This window comes from Tachyglossus aculeatus, chromosome X4, assembly GCF_015852505.1.
Source record: "Tachyglossus aculeatus isolate mTacAcu1 chromosome X4, mTacAcu1.pri, whole genome shotgun sequence".
NCBI classification, from domain to species: Eukaryota; Metazoa; Chordata; class Mammalia; order Monotremata; family Tachyglossidae; genus Tachyglossus; species Tachyglossus aculeatus.
This window is the reverse complement of record NC_052098.1, coordinates 28,349,228-28,373,724: the sequence shown is the minus strand read 5'-3', so window position 1 is coordinate 28,373,724 and position 24,497 is coordinate 28,349,228. Positions and strand designations below refer to the sequence as shown.

Sequence of the window (24,497 nt, the reverse complement as noted above, 5' to 3'; positions counted from 1 at the left end):
ACACATTTTTTTCTATAAATACATTGGATATTGGAATAATAGCTAGATTTATGGTGGTGGTTGATTTGCTTTCCCTCCCTAGGTTTTAAAGAAGCAATCTCAAGATCATTGAGAAGCAGTGGGTAATTCACTGAATTAACTGCTAATTGGCAGATAATTAATTTGTGATTCAGAAAAAACCATAACCTTTCATTTTCATGTACTTATTCATTATATTGCATCTCTGACTTTCCATTTTTGGGACAAGAATTTTGTGATAAATGTTTTCTGGAAACACAAAATGAATGCCTTGGCCTCTAAAATCTTAAAAGACAGGACGAAATGAGCAATATAGTGCTTGCAAATTTGTGATTTCAGCAGATATTTAACATTCAACCTAGAGATAATTCCTTACTTTTCAATTATGGTAAATATGATATTCTGTTAGGATAAAAACTTCCAAGGGATTCTTATCTGTTATGGTTATAGTGGCACACAGGATAAATATCCAGGGCTCTTCATTTCCAGTTTAAATATATTTTTATTGAAAATTCCCAGGGCTTAGAGAATGTAATTCATTTTTATAAAAATTCATACCAACACTGGGGGGAAATCAGGAAACACATGTACTGGGTTTTTTTTTTTAACTATAGGACTTTCCAATAAGAATTAGTGCAGAAACTCCAGAGATCTTCCTTGCCCACACTGTCTCCATGAGTGATGGGAATGAGGATAAGGTCAGTCAAAGAGCATTAGGCTTACCTACTGCCTTCCCCTTGATATGGATCTCTGCCAACTAGGAAGTTAACTGAAAGTGATACCCAGAAGCCAGATTCCTGGCACAGCTTGGTAAGGGATTTTTTTTTTCCTTCACCAATTTTCATACAGTTTTATATGGGTTACAGTAAACCCATCTAATTCCTAGGGAAAAAATTGATACCAGAAATCCTAGAAACAAAAGGCCCTATCAATACCTAAAATAGCAACACTTCTTTAAATTTAGCATTGGGATTCCACGCTGTTACTCCTATCATTATATCAGCAACTTCCAAGAATATTTTCTTATGGCCACACATTTTAAAAATGCTGGCCCCGTTCCTATCTGATTCCCATTGCTTTTCCCAACCAGGCCATACTGTCCTTTTCACTCATTCATCTGGTCCCCACTGATTTCCTTCTTGCCTGGGCTCCTTATCTGATGCTTTTCATGGCTCTTACCCATTAAGAAGCAGCATGGCTCAGTGGAAAGAGCACAGGCTTTGGAGTCAGAGATCATGTGTTCAAATCCCGGCTCCACCACACATCTGCTGTGTGACTTTGGGGAAGTCACTTCACTTCTCTGGGCCTCAGTTACCTCATCTGTAAAATGGGGATGAAGACTGTGAGCCCCCCGTGGGACAACCTGATCACCTTGTAACCTCCCCAGTGCTTAGAACAGTGCTTTGCACACAGTAAGCACTTAATAAATGCCATTATTATTATTATTATTATTATTATTATTATTGCTCCAAATTAGATAGGAGGGGAGTGGAAAAGGAGAGAAAGGGAGACAGACATGGAGAGAAATGAGAATGGCTCTTCTATCTTTATGGGAAGGTAAAGTAGCAGCAAGAAGAGTAGGAAAATTTTAGAGACAGAATAGGAAAATAGCTCTGGAAAGCAGAGGTGCCTCTGCAAACCCAACAGGGGGCATCTGAGGGAAGAGCATGTTTCTTGCTCCTTTAGCTACATTTACACATTTCCTCCTTACCCAAATGCAGCTGGGCAAACTTCTTCCCAAGCATTCTGCAGAGTAGGCATTTAATAAAGGTTAATTGATGATGACAATGATGGTAAAAATAAAGTTTGTACTGAGAGCAAGGAGAAGGAGTGTGGCATTAAGGCACAGGGAATTCACATGCCCTCCTTCTCCATACAGGTGTGAGAATCCCTGCAGTTCTGACATCCTTAGGGGTTGGGTGGGTTCCACCTAGGCCTCCAGTTAACTCCAGGGAATGGGGGAAGCTCTGGCCAACTATCCAGGAAGTGGTGAAATCTTAGGGCTGATCATGTCAGTGATGCTGATGCTGAAGGTGGTGTGAGAAGTCATAGAGCACCGCACTCTCCTTCTCCTCTGCTCATACCACCTCGTGTCTTCCTCCTTCAAGCTCCCCTCTCCTGGTCCTACTTATGATGTAGGCTCCACCCAAATTTTCTGGTGGTCATATGGGGCTCTACTCAAGAACCATTACTTTGTACTGGGTGTGTGATCAGAAATTGGCTGCAAAAAACATTTATCATCTTTTGAGGCACGTCAATTTAAAATAACCAGTGAGTTCATTTTGAAGCCCGAAGGACAGCCAATAAAGATATACCTGTTTGGGCATTATCTGACCACTGCTATTCTTAAAATGCTTTGGGTGAGGGAGGGAAGGTGTGTGTGGAGGGGTGGAAATGAGGGGAGAATCCAGATATAGTTTTCCTTCTGAGAACAGATTTGTTTGTTAACAATTGTAATCTACAAGGGTGTGATGAGTGAGAACTTTTTTTTTCACTTGTCTAATCTTTGCCAATTCAATTTTCCTCATTCCCTTGGACTCATAACAACAATCCCAATGCCAAAAGTGCTAAAATGATAGTGCTCTGGTGTTCTCAAAAGCTGTTTCATAGATATAGCATTGGAAAACTGTTGTCAAGCCCAATTTTTTAAAAACAATTTTATGAACCAAGATCCGTGAGGGTGCTTATGAATAGTCTCTAACAGGTTCATGATTTTCCAACATGGACTCACTGTCACCAGCTAAAAATCCTCCACTCTGTATCTGAGAGAATTTCAGTTGCAACAAAAACATAAATTCTCTCTTACCTTAACTAAAAGTGGACTTCTTTTCATTATGACATTAAGGTGATTATGTTCTCTGGGGATCTCAAGCTTCCTGACTTATTTGAACAGCTATTTCATTTTGAGAAGGCTAGTGGAACAAGAAGGCACTACTATCACTTTCCACCTAACCTAGTGGAAAGCAAATGTTGTTCATACATTTCTTTTCTAGAATATTACATTTTCTGAATATAGCTTGAAATGCCAGACAAAATCACTTGAAAATAACATAAGAAACAGGTACACTCCCTACTGTTATGATTCCTTTCTGCTTCTCTTTTAAAAAATTCCTTTCAACAATGGATGGAGCCTATTCAAAGGCATCAGCTATTTTTGATAGGCTTAGATTTAAACAATGGCATTGTCATTGTCAGTCCAAACTGGCAAATAGGATTACTTCTAGGTGCCCTGCATAATGAGGAGGTGCCTAACCCGAAATAGTTAATGACATTAAGTGTACACCTAAAATCATTTTACCTTCCTCGCAACTCTGAGGTGTCAGGATTTAGAAAAATTGGGCCAGCACCTACTTCTAAAAGTTCCTTTCCCTTTTTAAAATGTCACCTTATTAGAACTGAGAAATTACATTTTGCCCCTTTAAAGATTCTTCATTTTAGCTGAGAGTTCATTGATCTTTTGTTCTGTGTTCTCCCTGATGTCTTCATTAGGAGGAGATTTCCCAAAGATAAAAATTCTTCTGGACTTGACCCTGCCTAACAAAAAAGTGGACCTATGTTTAAGCTTCAGTTTGCTTTAGCTGCTTTATTGGGATTCCTCATATTCTTTCTGACATTCTGTCTACAATAAAAGGCTATGCATTTCTTTCAAGAACTCAGTCCTGTCAATATTTAGCCCCAGGACAATAAATTGTTATTTGTTGAAGCACTTTCTTTCTGAACACCCTCTGCTCACTAACTTACTTTTCACAGTGTTGCCTAATTCGTTCGTGAAGAAAAGCAACAAAAATTCCCTGCTTCTTGACATCTGCCACTGATGTTGTTTTTCTCTTTCCTACCCACTTTTGAAAACAAACGCCTGTCGCAACATTTATGCATGTGTTATATTATTAAAAATAACATACAAAAATAGGAAAAACTGAAATTGGCCAGTTTATTTCTTTAATCAATGCCAAATGACCCATTGGATAATAAATAATGGTCTCGATTCTCTCCCTGCAAAGGGAGTGAAGGAGCTACATAAATCGGTGGTACCTGCTCCCTGAAAGATTTCTCTGGGTGATAATTTTTTCTCCCTCCTGTACTGCAAAGAGCTGCCATGCACAATCTGTGTGCCAGGAACACAGATGGCTGGTAGCCTCAGATGGCTCAGAGCCATCATTTATGATCCAGAAGTCCATTCTACACTGATTAAAAAAAATATTTACAGATAGGACCACAGACAGGATGGCCTTTATGCTTAGGAAGAACGGCAGCCATGGGACCCTGCCTAGCCCAGCTCTAATGGTGCAGTCCTTAGGGCAACATTTCTGAGCTAAGGTTCACAGCACCCAGAGACCCCAAGGCCCATGTCCTGGAGTACAGGGAATTGGGGGCTTGATAAAGGGTCTTGCTTCTAGTTGTTGGTGTCCCTGAAGGAACACAGTCAGCATGGTTACAGGTTTTGGGACTCCCACAGGGGAATAGGATGTTTCTAATCAGTCTGATGGGGTGGGGGTGGGGGGGGGGGGAGTGAGGGGGTCCCTAAAACAGGGACCAACTCAGTTCCTTCCTGATTCCAGAGAAGACACCTGCATCCCAGAGCAGAGTCCACAAGGCTGATCTGTCCCCTGAAAGGCCCAGAGTACCTCAAGCACTCCAGAACTGGGGACTCCAGCCACTTAGACTCCCTTGCAAGTTGGTTTGAGTCAGCTACATTGCCAGAAAGCACAGGGATCTGTAGATAACTCCAGGCAACACATAGGTTCTCTGCTTGAAACAGGCATAAGCCCTATTCAAAGAGAGAATTTTAAAAAGTGCAGTGAGAGGCTACTTTTTCCTTTGTGACTGGGTGCTGGGGGTGGTGGAGGGGGCCTGCAATTCTATACTCCTGGAAGCACCTGATGGGGGGGCTCAGGAATAAGAAAAATAAGAAAACCTCAAAATACTAGGAGTGGATATTATTTCAATTCTGGATTGCAGACATTTTTATATTATAATCACAATGACATGTTCTAATTTTGAAAATATCCTCATATCCCCATTGGTCCATTGATATTTCTCTTTTCATTCAGAGAAATGAATATGTCTGGTTTCAGGCCAATTTGGCTTGAGTTTACATAGTCTTTCTTTGGTCAAATTGACTACTATTTCTTGTACCATTGTCTTCATGCTACTGTCACTCATGCAGTGTTATGTGCTTTATAGAACAATGTTTAAAATATGGTGGCTATCAATGTGCTATAGATATTCTTTACAGGCTAAATACTTTGGTTAAAATATGTGCATATTTTACATATTCCAATATCTTCAAACTCTCAAAAGTAAGCAATTATTTCGTACCACATCCAATTACTGAAGCCAGGAGTTCTTTTGAAGTGATATAGGAAAACCCACAAAATTGCATCCAAGAAAATGGTAAGAGGAGTTTTTTCTCTGGCCTTGTTGAGGCTTAATAGATGACTGAAAGGCGAGGAGCAAATTGTGTTCTTGCAGAGAACCTTCAGGAAACGTTGCACATGCAGCTGCATTTATCAATATCCATGAAAACATTTTCTCTGGACTTTTACTCACTAGGGACAACATCTTAATTGCAAAATTCTTGAATACTTATAAACAATTTTGGAGCTGGCCCCACAAAAAAATAAACAACAGTATTTATGAATGTGACTCCAAATCCACTAATTATGTATTTTGGGAGGAGTGCTAATGTGTCACTGATCAGTCACTTAGAACAAGCAGTCTATTGTCTAATGCCTTGTAAAACAAGATGGATAAGGAATTGAGAAGCAAGGAACCATGATTTTAAAAATCACCTCAGAAACTCATCTTCCTCTGCCCTAAGTGTGGGATTAAGGGCACATAATAGGGTACATACCGACAAGAGAAAGAGACAGTGATGAAACTCTCACAGGATGTTGGATGATTATTTTAAAGCTTTGATTTCATATGGGTTTCTTTTATTTAAACTTAATATGATTTACAGTTAGCATAAGCTGTTTGTCAGAACTGACTGACCTGGCAGGACAAGGGTCCAAGTTGCACTCCTGAAGCTTGGGTTTGGGTTTGATATTTTCTGGGTAATAGTGGCAATATTGATCAGCTACCACCCGACTGCTCCGTAGATCGTAACACTCAGCCGATGTCAGCTGGTAACCTGCAATATCCAGACAGTCCAGGCAAGCTCAGGCACATAGCAATATAACATATGGGTTATGCTTTTCATTATAACACATTCATTCTCCCCAGTATGTAAGTACAGGCAGACTTTGACTTAAGAGGTTTCGAGTTAAGACAGACAGGACTTATGTTTCTAAATTTACATCCTGCTTTAGCTTTTCAACACATTGCTTTTTTAGACTGTGAGCCCACTGTTGGGTAGGGACTGTCTCTATATGTTGCCAACTTGTACTTCCCAAGCGCTTAGTACAGTGCTCTGCACATAGTAAGCGCTCAATAAATATGATTGATTGATTGATTGACTTTACAACACTAGCCTTCTTTATGGCACTCGCTCTGGGGACCAGAGGTTTGGAGGGAGGGGCGAACGGGAGTCATAGAAAAATGACAATTGTAAAAGTACAATTTTTAAAGTAAGGAAAGGGAGAAAGAGGAAAGGAATGTTTAAAGAGGGGGAGGAGGTGAAGCGGAGGCTTTACCTGATCATCAGATGGAGTCATTAGGGACAGTCAGCATTTCACTTCTGACAATGTAGAAAGTCAGCTACCCTATAGTGGCACCTCACTGACTCAATATAAATACATTAATATAGATGTTACTCATCTATAATTGATTAAGTACCAACTTTGTGATAATTGAGGTAAAAATAGGTTATCCAATTGGTTCATTGTTTCAAGTTAGGCTTCTACTTAAAATTTATCCTTAAGGCAAAAATCACAAAACAGTATTTTACAATAAAAGATACTATCTGCGCTCATGTTGTCTGACAAATTATCAACATATTGATATTTTTAGAGGGTTTAAATACACCAACCCACAGTTTTTAGGCTCAATTTTGACACTATTTGCTTCTGAAAACTAGACAACCTGATAACCTCATTTTAAATACATTTTCTTTATGCATATTTTTTTCAGACAAGAGAGTAATCTTTCACCTAAGAAAATCATAAAATCTTCTTTAGATCAGTGGAACTGCCCCCATCTGCCCCCTTGTTAAGTTCCCAGAGCCTCAGAATCAGAATGGGGATGGACCAAAGAGTCCCTTCTCTCACCAGTAACACTAGAGTTAGTAGACCCCTCTGCTCCATATCTGGAGCTCTGGTGAAAGAAGGGTTGCCATGTCTCCTTTTTGAACCTGGGTGCAGTCCAGAGGGGTGAAGCACCCCACCATTAAAACTCTGAATATCAATTATCCAAATTTTTGATAATTGGAAAAAAATCCAGAAAACTGCTCTTCAGATATATGAATTGATTGTATTCATTTGAGAACAAAAGTATTCCTCTTTGTGGTTCCAAAATCACCAAATAACTGCCCCAAACACTCAGGTCCTCTCCTGCTTAGAGCTGATATAGAGTGTCATCCAACCAATGCAAGGGAAAGACCGAAAATATGCAACAGTATCATGTATATGTTGTAGTTCTTAAACCGACAATCCAGGATTACTGTTTGGGATGTTGGAAGCAATTAGAGTCTAAGTGTAATAATGACCACTTTTATTTTTGAAAAGTCATGCAATTCTCAGACCTCTCTTTTTTTCCAAATTTTTTTTTCAAAATATGACATTTGGAATTAAACTCTGTGATTTGTCTGAATCTAAAGTTGATTGTATCCCAGTTCTGAAATCACAGTCCTGGTTACTGAAATAACACTGCAATAGTATCGTGCATCACAGTGACCACAGATACATGACTAAACTGCTGCCATTTCCCATTAAGGCTGGTTTTTGTTTCAAAAGAAAAATACCCTTGAGTTCCTGTCATCCAATTCCTCTTGGTGAAATTATTTTCTCTGTCGGTCATTAATACAGTTAAAAGTAACAAAATATCAAATTCCTGAATTATTGGCAATTTATCTTCAAACAAAGTAATGATCTGTCTAATTTGTTGGACTAACTGAAAATATTACTATAACTATTGAAATGTTTAAAACATCAGATTTTAGCAAAGGCATGAAGGCGCTTGATGAAAGAATTGAACACCAGTTTGCCTGATGGAACCAAAATGCCTTTCCATAACATTTCAGAATGAAAATGACAAGTACCTTATTTTTATATTGAGGAGTTCTCTCGTGTTTTTATCACATAGTGCGGACATGGATAAGGGCTCAAAATGAGCTTTATAAAATTGGGCCGCCTTCATTCCCTCAGTTTGGAGCAGGCATATCAAACTTGCAGCCTATTGTGAGGTTGTCTGTGGCCCAAAGAAGAACTGGCCACAGCAGGGAAGGCAAAGGATAAAGACACCAGAGGCGCTCATTCCCCTTCTCTGCAGCTGATTTTCCTCTTCAATCAATCAACAGTATTTATGTAGCAGTTACTGTGGGCAGAGTACTGTACTAAACACTTGGGAGGGTACAATACGAGTTAGTCTACATCTCCTCCCACAAGGAGGACTATAGCTGCTACTTTCTGGAGTTTTCAGGTTTCTAGGGAGGGGGAGGAGGATGGGGATGAGGGAGAAGAAGAGGAGGAGGAGGAGTACAGTCTGCATGCAGTTCTCCAACAGCAGAGAGAGCCCTGGATGAGGAGAGGCGGCAGAGGCTCCTTCAAACCAGAGCAAGGAGCTGGGTTGTTGCTGGGAGAGAGATGGTCTCCCAAGATGTGTTTCTCCTTCTGCTGCTCAAAGACAAAGGTTATCTGGATGACTGTGAGTGTGCCTGCTTAGGCCTCTGTCTGCCTGGGCCTCTGGTGCCTATGTCGGTCTCTTCCCTCTCTCTTTTTCTCTCTCTCTCTCTCCCTGTCTCTTCCTTTCCTGCCTTTCTGTCTCTCCAATAGTGGACCACTTTCTCCACCCTCAAATATTGGATGTAAAAGACACCAAAAGAGAGCTGTCTAGTAATTAACTTCATTTTCTTTTCTTCAATGATAATGTATTAGATTGCTGATCAGTTTTCAAATAATTTATTTATAACTTCCAGCGTTTTAAAAGTGCGGGTCACGTACCAATATGCAACTGTGTGACTCATTCATAGGAATTAGTCTGACTTGCCCGGTGAAGAACTCTTTTTGCCAAGGACTTGAAAAGAAAAAACTTCATCTCATGGATAAACAGTTTGCTCCCACCACAGCAGATTCACCTTGCCAGCAGTCAGTAATATTAATATAGCCTATCCCTAAGATAAACCAAGGCAAATTAAAGTAACCCCTTTTATGGTATGAGGTAAACAACCTCTCTCAAGTAAACCAAAGATAGGAGATGCACGTACAACCCAATAGCAACACCAGAATGAAGTAATTAACTCCACAGGGGATTGGGTACTTTATCCCTTCAGGGGAGGTCTTACATGACTCACCCTAGGACTGAGCTTATTCAACTGACAAAATGACTGACCACTTGAGAAACCACCTCCTTCTGAGGTGAAGACCCATTACCTCCTCCACAGGATGCTGAGCAAGGGAAGAAATCAGTCTCTCTCCATCGGTGAATAATAGGCTGATAGAAGATGAACTGGACAACACTATCGGCAGCTCCAGCATAGTGAACCTGGAAGAGGCAGAATTTCAGTGTTTGGGCTGTCGAGGGTTTAGAGGAAGATGCCAAAGCAAAAGTGATTTGCCATGACAAACCTGTACATACGAAAATATATACAAAGAAGAGTTCTAATCATTACTCATTAAGAAACAACTTAATACCTATGGGGCATTTTGATTATGTGACTGCGATAGGTCAGTCTCCTTCAAACCTTTGCGGCATTGGGCTTTTGGTACTTCTTGAAGGGAAGAATGTTTACTGCCACTGGAGACACTTTATGTAGGACTGGATTGAATCTTGCACTAGCAAGATATTGCTCTCCTGGAATTTCGAACTTCAGTGAAACACCTACACCCCTGGTTTAATGAAATAGCTACATAATGAAACAGGATCTGAGGGAATGTAATTAAATGCCATCTAGCTTTGAGGTAGATCAAAGGGTAGGATTACATCAAAGCTAAATAAGGAGAAAGTTACCAATTTAAATTCTGGGAGGATAGAAAATTCCTTACCTTTACACCAACACCAAGCTTATCAATAGTCAGCAATACTAGTCCAGAAATTGCATCATCATCATTAATGGTACTTACTGGGTGACTACCAAGTGCACAGCACTGTACAAGGCACTTGGGAGAACGCAGTGGAAGCAAGACACATAACCACTAATCCCCAGGCGCTTACAATCTTATGAGGTAGGCCATTTGCCTGCTGTGTGACTTTGGCCAAGTCACTTAACTTCTCTGTCCCTCAGTTCCATCATGTGTAAAATGGAGATTAAGACTGTGGGCCCTCTGCGGAGCAGGGACTGTGTCCAAACCAATTATCTTGTACCAACCCCAGTGCTTAGTACAGTGCCTGCCATACAGTATGTGCTTAACAAATACCAAAAAAATTAGGTGGACAGACAAAAATGATGTATAAATAATGTGAGCAGAAGGAAGAACAAGGATACAACAGGAAGTAATACAAATGCATTGGGATGAAAATAACTGAATACATAACCAACTACATGAATGAATATGCCTACAGAAATATACATAGGTACACAAATGCTGAAAAGAATGAAATGTATAAATGGCAAGGATGGTGTTGGGTTGTTATGACTTGGGTGGTGTGAATTAAGCAGGGAAGGCTTCCCAGAGGTGGTGGGCTTTTTAGAAAGGTTTGGAAGATGGCAAGATCTATGGTCTGGTAGATTTGGGGCAAGGAGAACAGTGTGAATGAGAGATTGTAGGCAGAAGAATAGCAAGTGAGGTACAGCGAAGAGGTGAGCTTGGGAGGAGTCAAGAGGAGTAGAAGTAGTAAGTGAAGAGAACAGCTATTCAAGGTGAAGAAAGCTGGTGAAAAGCTTTGAAGTCAACAGTATCGAGTTTCTGCTAGATGCAGAGGGAGTTGGGTAGTCACTGAAGGTTTCTGAAGAGTGGAGAGATGTGCGCTGAGCGATATTGCAAGAAGATGATCCATGCAGCAACTTATAGTATTGATTTGAGGGAGGAGATGTTAGAGGTAGAAAGATAAATGGAGAAATTATCAATCAATCAATCAAATTTATTGAGCGCTTACTGTGTGCAGAGCACTGTACTAAGCTCTTGGGAAGTACAACTTGGCAACATATAGAGACGGTCCCTACCCAACAGTGGGCTCACAGTCTAGAAGGGGGAGACAGAGAACAAAACAAAACATATTAACAAAATAAAATAAATAGAATAGATATATACATGTAAAATAAATAAATAAATAGAGTAATAAATACGAACAAACATATATACAGGTGCTGTGGGGAAGGGAAGGAGGTAAGGCGGGGGGGTATGGAGAGGGGGAGGAGGGGAAAAGGAAGGAGGGGGCTCAGTCTGGGAAGGCCTCCTGGAGGAGGTGAGCTCTCAGTAGAGCCTTGAAGGGAGGAAGAGAGCTAGCTTGGCGGATGTGGGGAGGGAGGGCATTCCAGGACACGGGGATGACGTGGACCGGGGGTCACCGGTGGGACAGGAGAGAACGAAGCACGATGAGGAGATTAGCGGCAGAGGAGCGGAGGGGGCAGGCTGGGCTGTAGAAGGAGAGAAGGGAGGTGAGGTAGGAGGGGGCGAGGTGATGGAGGGACTTGAAGCCGAGGGTGAGGAGTTTCTGCCTGATGCGTAGATTGATTGGTAGCCACTAGAGATTTCTGAGGAGGGGAGTAACATGCCCAGAGCGTTTCTGGACAAAGACAATCCGGGCAGTGGCATGAAGTATGGATTGAAGTGGGGAGAGACAAGAGGATGGGAGAACAGAGAGGAGGCTGATACAGTAGTCCAGACAGGATAGGATGAGAGCTTGAACGAGCAGGGTAGCGGTTTGGATGGAGAGGAAAGGGCAGATCTTGGCAATGTTGCAGAGCTGTGACTGGCAGGTTTTGGTGACGGCTTGGATGTGAGGGGTGAACGAGAGAGCGGAGTCGAGGATGACACCAAGGTTGCGGGCTTCTGAGATGGGAAGGATGGTAGTGCCGTCAACAGTGATGGGAAAGTCAGGGAGAGGGCAGGGTTTGGAAGGGAAGACAAGGAGTTCAGTCTTGGACATGTTGAGTTTTAGGTGGTGGGCAGACATCCAGATGGAGATGTCCTGAAGGCAGGAGGAGATGCGAGCCTGGAGGGAGGGGGAGAGAGCAGGGGCAGAGATGTAGATTTGGGTGTCATCAGCGTAGAGATGATAGTTGAAGCCGTGGGGGTGAATGAGGTCACCCAGGGAGTGAACAGAACAGAAGGGGACCAAGAACTGAACCTTGAGGAACCCCCACAGTAAGGGGATGGGAGGGGGAGGAGGAGCCTGCAAAAGAGACTGAGAGTGCACGACCGGAGAGATAAGAGCAGAACGAACCAGGATAGGACGGAGTCTGTGAAGCCAAGGTTGGATAGCGTGTTGAGGAGAAGGGGGTGGTCCACAGTGTCGAAGGCAGGTGAGAGGTCGAGGAGGATTAGGATAATGAGCCGTTGGATTTGGCAAGCAGGAGGTCATTGGTGACCTTTGAGAGGGCAGTTTCCATGGAATCTAGGGTACGGAAGCCAGAATGGAGGGGGTCAAGGAGAGAGTTGATGTTGAGGAATTCGAGGCAGCGCGTTTAGACGACTCGTTCAAGGAGTTTGGAAAGGAATGGTAGGAGGGAGATGGGGCGATAACTAGAAGGTGAGGTGGGGTCAAGAGAGGGTTTTTTTAGGATGGGAGAGACATGGGCATGTTTAAAGGCAGAGGGGAAGGAACCAGTGGAGAGTGAGCTGTTGAAGATGGAAGTTAAGGAGGGGAGAAGGGACGGAGCGAGAGATTTCATAACATGAGAGGGAATGGGGTCAGAAGCACAGGTGACCGAAGTAGCGCTTGAGAGGAGGGAGGAGAGCTCCTCTGAGGACACTGCTGGGAAGGATGGGAGAGTAGCGGAGAGTGTTGAGAGTAGCAGAGAGTGTTAAAACAAGAGTCCACCCATGATACGGGTGGTAGCTGTTTGGGTGGAGAGGAAGTGGTGGATCTGGCACATTCTTTTAGGCATATTGGGAAGCTATTTTTCTATACCATTACAAAGTCTGAAATGTGCTGCTATTCTGACAGAGTTAAAGGATAACCCAGTTCGATGAAATCAGAGAAGTCAGAGGAAGAAAAGCCCTCCTTGTCCCACATAGTTCATTTCTTAAGTCAGTCACAGTCGCCAAAATGTTCTGTATTTTCAGGTGCTTCAACCAGACCAGACTTAAAGACTTAGAGTAGTACCCCTTCACTTTTTAAAATTTTGAGACATATGTCCCTTCTGGTTATGAAGACTGAAAAGCAACATAAAAGAGAAGGGATTTTAGGCAAAAAAAGGATTGGGAAGAAAAATAAAAGAATTTAGACAAGCTGAATTCTAGTTGGATGGAGATATGGAAAACGTGGAAAGTTTCAAAGAAAGCCTTGGAAACTTCATAAGGGGGGAGTAGGAAGAAGGAAATCCTACAGGATATGTCAGGATGGACAAGAACTCTGCTCCACTGACAGTGTGCTAGTCTTTTTTAATTAGAGCAAGCAGTGATAGAAATTCCCTAAAGAAAAAAAATCCAGGTGGAGCAACACAGGATCCTCCACAAATGTGAGGCCTCTTGCGTAGACTAATATCATTTAGGCCTGTGTGTCAGAAACAAGATATCTAATTGCTTGCTCTGGGATTCTGCATTAATCACATGGTTTGGAAGGCTCTTTCTTAGCTCACAAAAATCTACAGCTCTCTCGGGAGAAGTGTGGTTATGCTGGAAGCTATTAGAAGAGGTTTCTCATTTGCATACACAGAGACCAAACCTCACAGAGAGAATTTACTTTTTCTCTTTAAAAAAATATCAGCAAATTTACTTATAGCAGAAATACCTTTGTGGATTCCATGTCAATCAATCAATGGTATTGATTGAACACTTTCTGTGTGCAGAGCATTGTATTAAGCATCTGGGAGAGTACAATACAATAGAGTTGGCAGATATGATCCCTGCCCACAAGAAGCTTACAGTCTACAGGGGGAGAGAAACACTAAAATAAATTACAGAAAGCACTAGCTTAAATCAAATGTCCTCTAGCTCCAGACCTCATAATGAAAAATGTATAGAGTCCTGGAAATGATACAAGTTTTACAGCTTTTACAGCTGAAATCCTTCAGATCCTTCTGACTTACTGAAGAAAAAAAGGGCAGGGGTGTGGGGGCGAAGAAATTTTATTTTACTGTGATTCCCAAATGTTCTCCTGAGGTGTGTGTGTGTTTTCCCTACAAAAAGTGTACAGTGTTTCCAGCAATGTGTTTTACATTACTGTGAAGAATAGGGTAGCACTGATGGGAGGAAACAATTTCAGTTTTGTTGCCAATGCAACAGAAAGCAGAACTTCCAAGTGGAATCATGACAATTGAACCCAAAACAACCTCCATGCTATCATCACTGTCTATGCATTTGAGTAGCATTATAGGCTCTGTATACCAGCCAATCGAGGATGTTTACAAATAACCTACCTCAGTATTAAGTCAATTTTTCTAATTGAGTTTGTGTCTGCCTTCTGATCCCTAAACTTATCACACTCTGCCTTGACTTAAAAAAATATATGCAAGTGTTTCCCTAAGACCTTAAATATGTCAGCTATTTATTTTTCAATCGAGTAATCTACAAAAAAGGGCAGACTGTAGCCTAATATCATAGAATGAAACATTACCTGGGAAAAACAGGCTTTCCAAGTTTTCCATCACTTTATTTATCACTTAAGGGGCAGTATATTATTTTGTTTGAAGATTTTTGATTTAAACAGGCCATTAGAGAGATGGATGTTTCTCACCTTCACAGTGAAATCTGCAGAGAGCGGCCCAACCATTCTCAATATCTCTTTGTCTGGAAACTTCTGGAAGTCAACACTAGAATTGTCCACAACAAATGTGCCTGTAGAGCTGAGACTATTTTCACCTTTTGTTCCCTGGAGAGTCTTGGTTTCCAGATCTACAAACAAAAACAAAACAAGAAGCGAGTAAGACATTCCCAAAGCCACCACAGCTTCCATAGCACGGACACATTAGTCATTCCCCAAATCTACGACTAAATGGAGAACAGAATCTCTTCATTGAAACTGCTGGGAAATATTCTTGGGATTCAGAAGGTTTATACACACACATACACACACAAAAATATCTTATTACTCAGGGAATGATTAACCAGTGTGTGAATTATCCAGGATCCTGGCTTTTCCTCTTGTCTGCGGCCTGTCCTATGTTCATTTCACTGTTTTGAAATTTCCTAGTGGATGAACAGAGAAACTAGTACATTTGCTGCTTTTCAGCAATGCAGATAAGAATTGGTGGGAGAAGACATTGAAGTTATTGGCTAATATGAAACTGAAGTATTACCTGTATATTTCAATGACCTATGCCCTTCTTGTCACTTATTTTGTGCATAATCATTAAACACCAATCTTAAAACCTGCCTCTCGGCTCTCCCCTTTATTTTTGCCATAATTTCTGTTTCGAAAAATGTTTTGAGTGGGTCTGATAGGATGTCCTGATCTGAGTGACCTGATCCCTACTATTCTCCAGAGTTTAGGCAGTAGCTTGTATGTATAAGGGAAATGTTATTGTAAGGTACTTATGGGCAGGGATCATGTCTATCAACTCTACTGTATTGTATTCTACCAAGCACTTAGTTCAGTGTTCTCTGTCAGCCAGTCATTCTCATTTATCAAGCACTTACCATGTGCAGAGTACTATATTAAGTGCTTGGGAGAGTACAATACAAAAATAAACAGACACATTCCCTGCCCACAATGAGCTTACAGTAAGCACTCAATAAGTACCACTGATTGACTGATAAGAGGTTCAGAGTCAAATAGGATTGACTGACAGAGTTCTAATCTACATTACCCCACTTAAAAAACACCCAAAAAACAGTTCAACTCTATAGATCAATCAATTGTACATACTGAATGCTTACTGTGTGCAGGGCACTGTACTAAGTGATTGGGAGAGTACAACAGAATTGGTAGACAAGTTACAGCGTAGAAACTGAAACTTGTGATGTTTGCATAGTTGTATGACTGGGAAATTTTGAAACGATGTCCTGTATCATTGGTCAGCTGCCTTTACCACACAAATGATCAAAGTTTCCTTTGGGAGCCTCCTAAACAAGTCTAATTTTACATTATAATACATCATAGGTGGCATGTGACCTGATGGACAGAATACTGGATGGAGAGGCAAAATACCTGGATTGTACTATCAATTTACGATTTGGGGAAATGAATTGCGGCAGTTCCTTCCTATGCAAAATGAAGAAACCTTTCACCAGATGACAGTGTTTGGTTTCTCTGTATCAAAACTTATCTTTTACAAGGTTTGAAGTCAAACCCATATTTGGTATACAACATTTTTAGTTGTATACACTTGGTAAATACCCCCAGCCCACATCATCCCCATGGCCTGGAATGCCCTCCCTCCCAACATCCGCCAAGCTAGCTCTCTTCCTCCCTTCAAGGCCCTACTGAGAGCTCACCTCCTCCAGGAGGCCTTCCCAGACTGAGCTCCCTCCTTCCTCTCCCCCTCATCCCCCTCTCCATCCCCCACATCTTACCTCCTTCCCTTCCCCACAGCACCTGTATATATGTATATATGTTTGTACATATTTATTACTTTATTTATTTATTTATTTTACTTGTACATATCTATTCTATTTTATTTTGTTAATATGTTTGGTTTTGTTCTCTGTCACCCCCTTTTAGACTGTGAGCCCACTGTTGGGTAGGGACTGTCTCTATATGTTGCCAACTTGTACTTCCCAAGCACTTAGTACAGTGCTCTGCACACAGTAAGCGCTCAATAAATACGATTGATTGATTGATTGATATTTTTTAACTCTGAGGGTAAAAATGAACAGCTTGTATTTCTTCATAGTTATTTCAACATGGACAGAAAATTGGTATAATAAAAACCGCACTTTACCCTCCAAGCCCACAAGGTTAAGGTGGCAAATACATTCTGAACCTGAGATAGAGATGTTATGCTGTTAAAAAAAGGAATCCTGGAGTCACAGCTTACAAACAGAACTACAGTATAAAATCATTATACTGTTTAGGTCCAAATTTGAAAGTCATGTCCATTTGGGCCTTTCAAATTCAGATTGCAAAAATGTGAAGAGAGCTCAGAGGAGAGCAGGAAAAATAACTGTGAGGATGTAAAAGAGACCTGGGAAATTATGAGCCCAAAGATATAAAGGTAAGGGAAGAGTTAATAACCATCTTCAATTACATAAAAGTTTATCAACATGAAATACATGTTATCCTCTGTACTACACTCAGGTCAGAACAAGGGTGATTCCCTAACTACAGGGCTGTTAGACATTAGAATGGGTTCATAAGCAACTTTAGGAAGATATCTTGAAGGTACTCATACTTTGATTATGAAGAAGTTGGTGATGATATTATCTTTAAAATAAGACAGACCCTGGTTTTCCTCCCCCTCTAGGCTACAAGTTCGTTATGCACAGGGAACATGCCTGCTAGTTCTGTTGTATTGTACTCTACCAAGCACTTAATACAGTGCCCTGAACATAGTAAGCGCTCAATGAATACAATTGATTGATTTTCCTGACGTAATTTAGATTAGGATTTTCCTAAGGGAGGAGAGGTGACTGCACACCAAAGAGTTTTAGATGTAGGCTTATGTCCCCTAAATTCCTAGGTGCATTAACAGGTTGAAAATGATTTATGCCAGAGCACCAAATTCCCTGCAAATGGAGCTATGCCCTAATCCCATTCTGCCATAAATTAATCCAGATTTCCAAGGTGGTGGTGGTGTGTGAGGTTGAACCAACTAGTCCATTCTAGCCAAATCAGTCCTAGTGGGGAGAATCCTTGTGAATCTAGAGTGATTTCAGGTCTTTTTCAGAATTTCAAGCCCATTCTAGGGAGGGACTGGGCCACTGCTAGAGGAATGAGTTTAGAGTCCCAGGACTCGTCTGTCAAATGAGACCTCTAAACTCTTTCCTCTAAAAGCGGTCCAGGCATACCCAAGTATTTGGGTAGCAATTCAACCAACTTCAGGTGGCTGGGATTTGGGGAGCCTTATGATGGGAAATTTGACTTGTGTTAGGTTGAGATAGCTCCTCACAGTGGGATAGGCAATTTCCCCGGATGCTAGGTCACAGGACAGAAGTTCAAAAACGTTCAAAGACACATCTTACGTGCATAAGGCTATTACGCAAATGGTCAAATTCCCTTAGGAGTGTTTGACCCAGGTCCCATGGTCTTCTCTGGAATGTAATATGAACAAAATTTTGTACCAAAGGGAGACTCTCTCTTGGATACACCTATACTGAAAATGACACTGATTAGAGTGGGAAATTGGATATCCCATATTTTAATAACACCTTTTGATTGTGTACTTTTCATTTTTTTCATTTTCCCAAACTCTGTCAAACCAGTTATTTCATTAGAAATAATTAAATAACCTTCTACAGTTCCACACAGTTCTGTATGGAGATGCAGCTATTTACTCATCTTACAGAAGAAGAAATTGAGGCACAAAGCAGTTGAGTGACTTGTCCAAGGTGTCACAACAGACCAGAGGAAGACTAGCCACTGGTCTGCTGTGGGACCTTGGGCAAGTTACTTAACATCTCTGGGCCTCAGTTACCTTATCATCTGATACACCTGTATCTAACCCAGCACTTAGTACAGTGCCTGGCACATAGAAAGCAATTAAATATCATAAAAAAACTGGGATCAGAAGCAGTGTGACCTACTGGAAATAGCAGGGGCCCAGGAGTCAGAGGGCCTGGATTCTAATCCCTGCTCTACCACTTGTCTGCTGTGTGACGTTGGCCAAATTATTTACAGCATGGCTCAATGGAAAGAGCACGGGCTTGGGAGTCAGAGGTCGTGGGTTCTAATCCCGGCTCTGTCACTTGTCAGCTGTGTGATTTTGGGCAAGTCACTTCACTTCTCTGTGCCTCAGTTCCCTCTTCTGTAAAATGGGGATTAAGACTGTGAACCCCACATGGGACAACCTGATTACTTTGTATCCCCCCCAGTGTTTAGAACAGTGCTTGGCACATAGTAAGTGCTTGAGAAATACCATCATCATCATTTAACTTCTCTATGCCTCAGTTCCCTCATCTGCAAAATGAGGATTCAATAACTGTTCTCCCTCCCACCTAGACTGGAAGCCTCATGTGGGACCTGATTATCTGCCCCCCCTTCAACTTCTTTAACGATTTTGACCCCTTCCTCACCTTCCTTCTCTCCTTTTCCATGCCCACTCTGATCCTCAGAGACTTCCAACATCCACATGGATATCCCTGGTGACTCCTCAGCCGCCCGCCTTCTATCTCTCCTTGACGCTGCCAACCTCTTGCTCCACCGCACCTCACCTACTCACCAACTTGGTCATACCCTCGACCTCATCATCTCCTACCGCTGCACTGTGTCCACCCTCACCAACTCTGAAATCCCTCTCTCTGATCATATTCTCACCTGCCTCCTCACTCACACTCCTTTCTCCTATAAATCCATATTACTCCCTCACAGAGATCTCCGCTCTCTTGACCCCATCCATCTTTCTGAGTGCCTCACACCCCACCTCGCCTTCCTCTCCTCTCTACCCAATCTTGATGATCAGATTACTGCTCTCAACTCTACCCTTTCTACTCAGCTAGACTCACTCGCTCCCTTTTCCCTTCACCACTCTCGTACCACTAACCCATAGCCCTGGATCACTGCCACTGTCCGCCTCCTTCGCTCTTATGCTCGAGCTGCCGAACGCTGCTGGCGAAAGTCTAAACACCATGCCAACCTCGTTCACTTCAAGTTTATCCTTTCCTGCCTTAACTCAGCCCTCTCCTTTGCCAGACAAAACTATTTCTCCTCCCTTATTGACACCCATGCCCATCATCTCCATCAGCTCTTCCATACATTCAACTCCCTTCTCAGGACCCTGGTTCCTCCCCCTCCTCCTTCCCTCACCCCCAACGATCTGGCCTCATACTTCATTAATAAAATTAAATCCATCAGGTCTGACCTCCCCAAAATCACCCCCCACCACCTTCTCCAACCCCCCGGCTCTCAACACTCTCTGCTACTCTCCCATCCTTCCCAGCAGTATCCTCAGAGGAGCTCTCCTCCCTCCTCTCAAGTGCTACTTCGGTCACCTGTGCTTCTGACCCCATTCCCTCTCATCTCATGAAATCTCTTGCTCCTTCCCTTCTCCCATCCTTAACTTCCATCTTCAACCGCTCACTCTCCACTGGTTCCTTTCCCTCTGCCTTCAAACATGCCCATGTCTCTCCCATCCTAAAAAAACCCTCTCTTGACCCCACCTCACCATTGAGTTATCGCCCCATCTCCCTCCTACCATTCCTTTCCAAACTCCTTGAACGAGTCGTCTACATGCGCTGCCTCGAATTCCTCAACGCCAACTCTCTCCTAGACCCCCTGAAGTCTGGATTCTGTCCCCTACATTCCATGGAAACTGCCCTCTCAAAGGTCACCAATGACCTCCTGCTTGCCAAATCCAACGCCTCATACTCTATCCTAATCCTCCTCGACCTCTCAGCTGCCTTCGACAATGTGGACCACCCCCTTCTCCTCAATACGCTATCCAACCTTGGCTTCACAGACTCCGTCCTCTCCTGGTTCGTTCTCCTCTTATCTCTCTGGTCGTTCATTCTCAGTCTCTTTTGCAGGCTCCTCCTCCCCCTCCCATCCCCTTACTGTGGGGGTTCCTCAAGGTTCAGTTCTTGGTCCCCTTCTGTTCTCAATCTACACTCATTCCCTTGGTGACCTCATTTGCTCCCATGGCTTCAACTATCATCTCTATGCTGATGACACCCAAATCTACATCTCTGCCCCTGCTCTCTCCCCCTCCCTCCAGGCTCACATCTCCTCCTGCCTTCAGGACATCTCCATCTGGATGTCTGCCCACCACCTAAAACTCAACATGTCCAAGACTGAACTCCTTGTCTTCCCTCCCAAACCCTGCCCTCTCCCTGACTTTCCCATCACTGTTGGGATGAGTCCCAATCACGCACTCCCTTGGTGACCTCATTCGCTCCCATGACTTCAACTATCATCTCTACGCTGATGACACCCAGATCTACATCTCTGCCCCTGCTCTCTCCCCCTCTCTCCAGGCTCGCATCTCCTCCTGCCTTCAGGACATCTCCATTTGGATGTCTGCCCGCCACCTAAAGCTCAACATGTCGAAGACTGAACTCCTTGGCTTCCCTCCCAAACCTTGCCCTCTCCCTGACTTTCCCATCTCTGTTGATGGCACTACCATCCTTCCCGTCTCACAAGCCCGCAAACTTGGTGTCATCCTCGACTCCACTCTCTCATTCACCCCTCACATCCAAGCCGTCACCAAAACCTGCCAGTCTCAGCTCCACAACATTGCCAAGATCCGCCCTTTCCTCTCCATCCCAGCCGCTACCCTGCTCATTCAAGCTCTCATCCTATCCCGTCTGGACTACTGCATCAGCTTTCTCTCTGATCTCCCATCCTCGTGTCTCTCTCCACTTCAATCCATACTTCATGCTGCTGCCCGGATTATCTTTGTCCAGAAACGCTCTGGACATATTACTCCCCTCCTCAAAAATCTCCAGTGGCTACCAATCAATCTGTGCATGAGGCAGAAACTCCTCACCCTGGGCTTCAAGGCTCTCCATCACCTCACCCCCTCCTACCTCACCTCCCTTCTCTCCTTCTACAGCCCAGCCCGCACCCTCCGCTCCTCCGCCGCTAATCTCCTAGCCGTACCTCGCTCTCGCCTGTCCCGCCATCGACCCCCAGCCCACGTCATCCCCCGGGCCTGGAATGCCCTCCCTCTGCCCATCCACCAAGCTAGCTCTCTTCCTCCCTTCAAGGCCCTGCTGAGAGCTCACCTCCTCCAGGAGGCCTTCCCAGACTGAGCCCCTTCCTTCCTCTCCCCCTCGTCCCCCTCTCCATCCCCCCCTTCTTACCTCCTTCCCTTCCCCACAGCACCTGTATATATGTATATATGTTTGTACATATTTATTACTCTATCTATTTATTTATTTATTTTATTTGTACATATCTATTCTATTTATTTTATTTTGTTAGTATGTTTGGTTTTGTTCTCTGTCTCCCCCTTTTAGACTGTGAGCCCACTGTTGGGTAGGGACTGTCTCTATATGTTGCCAATTTGTACTTCCCAAGCGCTTAGTACAGTGCTCTGCACATAGTAAGCGCTCAATAAATACGATTGATGATGATGATGATGTTGACGGCACTACCATCCTTCCCGTCTCAGAAGCCCGCAACCTTGGTGTCATCCTCGACTCCGCTCTCTTGTTCACCCCTCACATCCAAGCCATCACCAAAACCTGCCGGTCTCAGCTCTGCAACATTGCCAAGATCCGCCCTTTCCTCTCCACCCAAACCGCTACCCTGCTCATTCAAGCTCTCATCCTATCCCATCTGGACTACTGTATCAGCCTCCTCTCTGATCTCCCATCGTCTTGTCTCTCCCCACTTCAATCCATACTTCACGCCGCTGTCTGGATTGTCTTTGTCCAGAAGCACTCTGGGCATGTTACTCCCCTCCTCAAAAATCTCCAGTGGCTACCAATCAACCTATGCATCAGGCAGAAACTCCTCACCCTCGGCTTCAAGGCTCTCCATCACCTCACCCCCTCCTACCTCACCTCCCTTCTCTCCTTCTACAGCCCAGCCCTCACCCTCCGCTCCTCTGCCGCTAATCTCCTCACCGTGCCTCATTCTCACCTGTCCCGCCGTCGACCCCCGGCCCACGTCCTCCCCGTGTCCTGGAATGCCCTCCCTCCCCACATCCGCCAAGCTAGCTCTCTTCCTCCCTTTAAGGCCCTACTGAGAGCTCACCTCCTCCAGGAGGCCTTCCCAGACTGAGCCCCATCCTTCTTCTCCCCCTCTTCCCCCTCTCCATCCCCCGCCTTACCTCCTTCCCTTCCCCACAGCATCTGTATATATGTATATATGTTTGTATGTATTTATTACTCTATTTATTTTACTTGAACATATCTATTCTATTTATTTTATTTTGTTAATATGTTTTGTTTTGTTGTCTGTCTCCCCCTTCTAGACTGTGAGCCCGCTGTTGGGTAAGGACCGTCTCTATATGTTGCCAACTTGTATTTCCCAAGCGCTTAGTACAGTGCTCGGCACACAGTAAGTGCTCAATAAATATGACTGATTGATTGATTGATTGTCTCTATCTCAGTGCACAGTATAGTGCTTGGCACATAGTAAGTGCTTAACAAATCCTACATTCATTATTATTATTGTTATTATTAGAACTCAGCTTACCTGACTCCCAGGTCTATGATCTTTCCATTAGGCAACACTGCTTCCCCTACCTGATAGTCAGTTGGATGGTTAACTTGAACCAGCCTGTTTTTCTGATGTTTTATCGCTGACATGATGCTGGCCACCAGTGTATCCTAGGAGGCTAATATACTTAAAAAAATAAATTCTCCTTTTTTATCTTTCCTCTGAGTTCTTGTTTTTGAGGGAAGCCTGCCAGTTCCCTGATTTGTGATGACCCTGACTCAGCTATTTCATTTAAATCTGACCCTGTATTGAGAGAGGGGCTGCCGTCCAGGCAATCAGCTGCACTACCCTGCTCAATTCTCAAAGGGAACAAAGAATGGTTTGAATGGTTACAGTTCACTAGCATATATAATCTTCTGGCATGTGAATGCCATATTTTATAGAGTTGTCCCAAACTAGAAATGAACTTGGATCCATATAAGGTGCATTAACCACATCCCTTGCCTAGGTCTGAGCTGCACTGTTCCTCACTTGAAACCTTCCTTCACATACCAAAGTAAAATGGCTTTTCTTTTAAGAGAGCACAACTGGCTTTCTCATTTTACTCTTTCAGGTCACTATCTGTCCCCTGAAAATCTTTCCCCTGCTTGCATCTTTTGTATTATTTCATTGATAATTCAATAAGATGATGCTCATTATCAACCTTGTTATGTTCCTATGTGTAAAAAAGGGAAGAAAACACAACTAATTCATTTGAAGAAAGGAACAGTCATAGTCAAGGAGACCAGAGATGCCCAAGTGACTATTTAAAATAAAGTATTTTGGCCAAACAACTCTTACATAAATATCAATTTTAGGCTTTCTTCCCCCTCCTCCCTGACCTGCCCCAAATTCTGGTTTACAGCCCATAGTTTTCTGGTTTAAATTCACAACTTTACATCTAAACAAGCATTAAAAACAATGACTATGTATTGCTATTATTGAACAAACTAAAGATCATTTGCAATGCACTGGTCTATCTGGTTTCCTGGCTCTTTATCATTACTACTTGGCTAATTCTGCTTCCTAATTTGTGTCAT

General features: G+C 43.0%; 1 protein-coding gene across 1 annotated transcript in view; it reads right to left on the bottom strand.

Annotated features, from left to right (window-relative positions):
- Nucleotides 1-24,497, bottom strand: part of ADAMTSL1 (ADAMTS like 1) — a 714,148-nt gene that overhangs the window by 157,035 nt on the left and 532,616 nt on the right. The window contains exons 8-10 of the mRNA XM_038769612.1: nt 14,953-15,110; nt 9,546-9,657; nt 6,013-6,151 (exon numbers count right to left, since the gene is read on the bottom strand). Coding sequence (XP_038625540.1) covers nt 6,013-6,151; nt 9,546-9,657; nt 14,953-15,110 — 409 coding nt within the window. The remainder of the gene's footprint in view (nt 1-6,012; nt 6,152-9,545; nt 9,658-14,952; nt 15,111-24,497) is intronic.